This window comes from Amblyomma mixtum, chromosome 1 (genome assembly GCF_055824585.1).
Source record: "Amblyomma mixtum isolate Tamu chromosome 1, ASM5582458v1, whole genome shotgun sequence".
Taxonomy (NCBI): Eukaryota; Metazoa; Arthropoda; class Arachnida; order Ixodida; family Ixodidae; genus Amblyomma; species Amblyomma mixtum.
In genome coordinates this window covers 30,553,961-30,559,960 of record NC_143012.1, presented here as the reverse complement: position 1 = coordinate 30,559,960, position 6,000 = coordinate 30,553,961, and the positions used below count along the sequence as shown (strand labels likewise).

At 43.4% G+C, this 6,000-nt stretch overlaps 1 protein-coding gene across 1 annotated transcript in view; it reads right to left on the bottom strand.

The window, feature by feature from the left end:
* Positions 1–1,337: 1,337 nt before the first annotated feature.
* kermit (PDZ domain-containing protein GIPC-like protein kermit) overlaps positions 1,338–6,000 on the bottom strand; it is a 48,879-nt gene continuing 44,216 nt past the window's right edge. Inside the window, exons 5-6 of the mRNA XM_089547396.1 lie at positions 4,349–4,430; positions 1,338–3,991 (exon numbers count right to left, since the gene is read on the bottom strand). Of these exons, the coding sequence (XP_089403522.1) occupies positions 3,804–3,991; positions 4,349–4,430 (270 nt within the window). The 3' untranslated portion in view covers positions 1,338–3,803. The remainder of the gene's footprint in view (positions 3,992–4,348; positions 4,431–6,000) is intronic.

Sequence of the window (6,000 nt, the reverse complement as noted above, 5' to 3'; positions counted from 1 at the left end):
TTCGCAGGCTTTGCCTACATGTTTCACTGAATCGGCACTTTTGAACTCATTGAATTCTAAAACCTCTTCAGTTGAACTGTAATACATATAGCAAATGCCTGTTTTTATTCCAAATTGAAAGTGTCTTCGCTTTCACCAGTCACCTCCAGCTCTTGGTGAGATCTATACAGTAGCATCAAACTTGATTTTCTGCATTGTATTTTGGTTCTGCGCAACCAAAGAAAGACAGAAGTCTCTGGCGGTAGTCCAGTCTCCCAAAACATGTAGAGCCTTCACAACACTCCATGATGCATGAATATACGTGAACAATCACAGCAAATGTCGCCAACTTGGCTGTTGCCTCTATCGTGGTTTACGGCACTGATCATGTGATAATTATCACCAATCTGCTTTATGGGGAGCTGTAGCAGAAGGGGAATTTTTTTCCCCAGAGTTAACTGCTGGTCTTCATTTCATGAGGCCATCCTGTTGGTGGCTTGCCAACTAGTCACAACGCTGGCCTCAGCAAGGGCTGTGAATATTTTCACTAAAATGGGGTGTTCCTTGCAATGCTTCTTGAAATGTCACGACAGTGAAGAAGATAGAAGTGACATACCTTGTTTAAGGAGTTTCACCAAACAACTGCATGTAAAGATGAATGATGCATCCTATCCAGTGTTTTCGAAATGAGAATTATGTCAGGCGATTTACGCAAAACGTAAACTGCAGCAAAGACCAAAACTTCCCAATTGCTGTAGCAATCCAGAATGGCTCTTCTGAAGGTGCAGAGTTGATTACACTTATCTAAACTTGGCAAAATCTTCCTTTGGGCTGAAACTTTCGAAAGAATGCCAGTGTCATTTCATTTGACATGACGCTGTTGCAAAAAGGGCGACATAATGTGCTTTATAGTTCATTAAAATGTATGAAAGCACTTGTATTTGGCCCGCCGCTGTGACTCAGTGGTTAGGGTGCTCGGCTACTGAGCTGGAGTACCCGGATTCAAACCAGACCGCGTTGGCCGAGTTTCGATGTAGGCGAAACACAAAAGGAGCCTGCGTGCTGTGCGATGTCAGTCCCGTTAAAGATCGCCAGGTGGTTGAAATCATTCCAGAGGCCTCCATTACGGCACCTTTTTCTTCCTTTCTTTTTTCATTCCCTCATTTATCCCTTCCCTTACGGCGCAGTTCAGGTGTCCGCCGAGATATGCGAGATAGTTAGAGTCAATTCTTTTCTTCAAAAACAATTTTTTCTTGTATTCACAACCACACAATCCAGATATGTGTGTGCCCTCTTTTTGAATTTCAAAGAAGCTTGGAAAAAAGATGTAAAAACGAAAAGTACTGTGCACAACAGAGTGAAAAATAAGATGGTTTATTCACAGACAAGGTCACAGTACAACTACCTACTGTCAACATCCCTTGCCTAGTGTTTAGAGAAGAACCATGTCTGACTAGTGGATGTTCTGCACAAACGATCGCCACACAAAAGCGAGGGCAAGAAGCCGATTACAAGACGGCCACTGAATGGCTGAAAAACCATTTTACAGTGTTCTTGCAGTTCATTTGCAGAAATTTCGGTCTTGTTGCCATGCTAAGTTATGAATCTAGTGTAGAAAAAAGCGCTTCATTATTTTCCTGCAAAAACTTCCGAAAAACTCAACCTTAGTTTGCGCTGCAAATTCAGCAAGCTTACTTTACTGCTGGGAAGATACCATTTCTTACCACTTATTCCGATGTCTACTAATCTTGCATGTCCACTTAGTAGGCACAGCTGACCTGTAGCACATCTGGCATGGGACTTTTCTCAGCTACTTTACATGTAATTAGCTGCAGGAACACCGAAGACATGTCCTGCAGCATCCTGAAATGCTCGTAAAATAGCTTTCTACTCATACAGCTTGCTCATTAAGTCAAATCTTGTACCCCATCTCCATTTTACACAACACAATGGTTTCCCAGCACCCAAATGCTCATTGTTAACTTTATAACAGCAGTCTCTGCCCAAATTTCTCAACGGCCCATTGTATCTCATGTGGAAAAACAGGCCTGAAGCACAAGACCACAAAATACCCAGTGTGCTAGATTTGCAGTGCCTTAAACGATAGCCTGTAAGAACTGCAGCTGCCCAAAATTGGTTTGGCATGGGCCTACGAAAAGAGCACAGGCACTTCATGTCGGTCGGCTGAAAACGTACCAGCACACAGCATCCAAGTTGAAGGGTCGGCAGGAATAGTCTACAACATTTTCTGTGCACAACGTCCCCCGTTAACCGTCGGCCACTAAATACTTGTGCCATGCAAAAATACACTGTCGTGCGCAGTTTGCAGGACGGATTAGAGTGGAGCTCCCTTCACAACCCTTGCATACGTTTGCGATGCGGTGTTAAATATCGTACAACCGGATTGGAGAACGCAGGTTTCGCATCTCGATAGCAGCAAAATAGCTCAAGCATCCTCACACCACTCACGCTCCTATACGATCAAGCCACCTCCAAGCATAGCAGTAACACTGAATCTCTTTCCAGACAAACAGACAGACATGCACGCAGATGGATCACACAAAATCATGTAAAAAACCGGCACAAAGCAAAATATGCAAAAGCTTCAAAGGTCTTCTGCCCTTTCATGGAATGTTATGTCAGTAAAACTTCGTAGTCTTTGTATATGTATGAGCAATGGATTGGAAGAACTTGGAACCTACATGAAAAAGGTGTGCTACTCTATAGACGCTGTAGAAAGGCTTCCTACAAAATACACTCTCTTGTGAAATATCAGTAGGGGCAAAAGCGAGATAGCAAACTTGCCGTACGTGCTTGATAAAGGGATTGTTTCCGCGAATAGCGAGTTGATATGTGCTGTCTGTTTTGCAAGTTCGCGATGCCTACAGAGGCACAAGTAACTGAATATACTAAGTAGATATGACCAGGACAGGAAGGCCTTCCAATTACAGATGCGATTTATCAAGATTGCACAGTAAAGTGTTTGTACATGTTCGTGTGAACTTTATATATTAAAAAGAAAAGGTTAATAGCCTTCGAGAACAGTCTGAACAGCACACACACACACAAACACAAAAACAGCAAAATCACCATTATGAAATCAAAAGTGAAATCAGAAGAGCATTTCGAATGCCTTTAGCTAAAGATGCTGTGAAGCCTCAAACAAATCAGACCTCAAAGAATGCGTAGTCACAGCATACTGCACAACCTGAACATCTGGAATGTCACGATAGAGCGGTGAAAGGAACTTCATGCCTCCTTCACGAAAGCCCAAAAATAGAAGTCGCAGTTGATGGTAGATTGTTCTGCATTCCATCAGCCTGCTAGAGCAAGAAACCGGGAACCCAGTGGGCACTGAAACTTCCCTGGAGGTCTTGCGGACGTCTAGCGGATGTCAGCAGGATGTCCAAGGGAGGTCCATTGCCCATCAGGAAGTTACAATTACCAAAAAAGGGGGTCATTCGGCATGGCTTGGAAGTTGGGATTACATTCAGTCTGCATGCATACACGCATCTGGGATACCTGTTAAGGAAGACCTGTTGGTCTCATAAAGACAAAAAGAAAAGGACTCCTGTTTGACTGTTGATGTACGATGCACAAGCACACTGTCCACACTGACTTCATGGACATGGAGCAGCAATGTGCAATCTGGCCAGTTCAGTCCAGCAGCAACCACAGTTGGTTAACTCATAGCTCATCCATATGCCAAGCTGGCCCCTAAAGATTAAATACAAACAGTATGCGCCTCTGGCCCACCCACAAGGGAATGCGCCGCAGGTGATATGTCTTCCCAGGATTGAGTCCCATAGCTTGTGCTCGGGACTTCAGAGGTCAGTGCGTGCAGTGTGGTCCTTGGTCGGCAGCCGACCAGCCCGGGCGTCACCGATTGCGCCCCAGATGTCAAACAAAAAGTCCTCAGTGAAGCCAAAGGCATCGAGGTCAGAATCGGCCACGGCAGTCACAAATTCATGTGGGTTTGGCCTCTCGCAACCAAGCTCCCAGATCTGAGTAGCTACAGAGAAAAAAAAACGTGATTCACAAACTGAGTCCAGAAATACGGTTGAGTCGGTAATGGCACACTGAAACTTTAGTCCTGCTGTTATTGCAGACAATGGTTAATGCAATAAAATGATGTCCAAGTGATCACAGATATGGTCTTATAGCATTTGCCGTCATAGAATATATGTGTGCAATGTACTGGACACACAAAAATATACCCGACCGAAGTGAAATAAGCTACTCAGAAATTCTTACAGGACCAGTGGGTATGCGCATCAAAATATTTGGGCAGATACAAGTCCTTTTCATTTGTCACACAGGAAAGTAACAGCCCTCACCAGAAGCATAGTATAACGAAAAGTGACATTACCCAGTTCCGAGTCGTTGATGCCCATATAGGACTCGAGCAGAGCATTTATCTTGTCCACTGCTGCCTGGATCACGTTGTCAGGCTGCACAGAAAAAAAAAATGCGAGTTGCACCCACTCGAATCTATTAAAGCAGTTAAGAAGTGGCGCAGAGGTTAAACTACACTTCATTACGTACTAACGTGAAATGCTGCCGAAGCTAGTGTGCCCATTTATAATCAGCTATGTTTGTCCTGAAGAAGTGCTCAAAACTCCAAAGTTGTTTGAATTACAGGGTTCAATAACTGCACACCTGACTACCCTGATAAAGCAAGTGGCTTTCTTTGAAGAACCAAGGCTTGCTGGGGCAATTCGTGAATTTTTCACCAGAGCTGACAGGCAGCTGGAAAGAACTGGCATACGGAAGAGAATTACACAAGAAGGTTTCCAGTGCTGTCTTTCTGTGGTTCTCTTGTATCCGCATTCCTTTCCTGGTGAATTTACCCTCACTGGCTATATTCACGTTTGTATCCTCAGCACTGAGGGCAAATCGGACTAGGGTGCTGAATATCGCAACAAAAAGAATGCAAATTTTACGACAGGTTGCTTGCTGACAGAAACTGGATGGAGCTGTCTTCAGTGCTCCTTTAAAGCCTCAGTCAACACACTGTTACATTAACGAATTAAGACGGCAGAAAACTGGCTGCCATCCTATGTCCACCTGTGCGATGGTGCTAATGAGAAGCTTCAGAACTGGCAATGTCACAGGAAGCAAGACACTAAACAGCACAATAACTGCACACCACTGAAAACTTTGTTAATCATGTTGGAAAAAAAAAAAATGTTTTCAATAAATGCTGTTAATAATGGCTTTTTTTACCCCCTGCCTCCAGTTTACTTCAAGCACAATGAAAACCTCCGAGTTTAAATTCAGTGAAGCGCTTCATAAATAGGAAACTGTTCCAGAGAGCATTGCGCAACTGTATGGGCAAAAGAAAAACTCAAGAGTGGTACTGATGGAAGTATACAAGAAGGTCCACCATCTCACTGCACTCACCGAAAGAAACGTTCATTCATTCACTGGACACAAAAAAAAGTTTTTGCGCAAACTTTTTCCCGAAGAAGTAGTCAATGTATTTTGCAGCATTAGTGCACTAAATTTAATAAAGGCAATGTATCAACTCGCATGACCATCAGAGTGCCACATCTCATGATCTGCACGTTTGGCTGCTGCTGCTGCTGCTGCTTTGCCTTTCAGGATTGCTTTACAGTGAAAATTCAGATCTGATGTTACATTTCTAATTTTTTTTACGAGGACGATTCGAAAACTTTCCAATAACATCTTATATGAGCACACAAAAAGCTCTACAGAGAGACATGCCAGCTTGTTTTACATTACTTGTTTCAGGAGCCTTCATGTAAGCTGGCAGAAAACTGATAAAGCAAGCTCCAGATTCTTAATGTACTTTGTCCTTCGCTAGAATTAAAGCACAGAGCTGCTAGCACAAAAGAGCTAATACAACTTCCTTATGCATCACAGACTAGGAAGAAGAAAAGTGCTGAACGTGGAACTGTATTGCCGGGTTAGTTAAAGTACTCCACGCCACACATATGGCACATGACGAACCAAAGCAATCACATGCAGCTTGAAAGGAATGCAATTAACAGCACCACT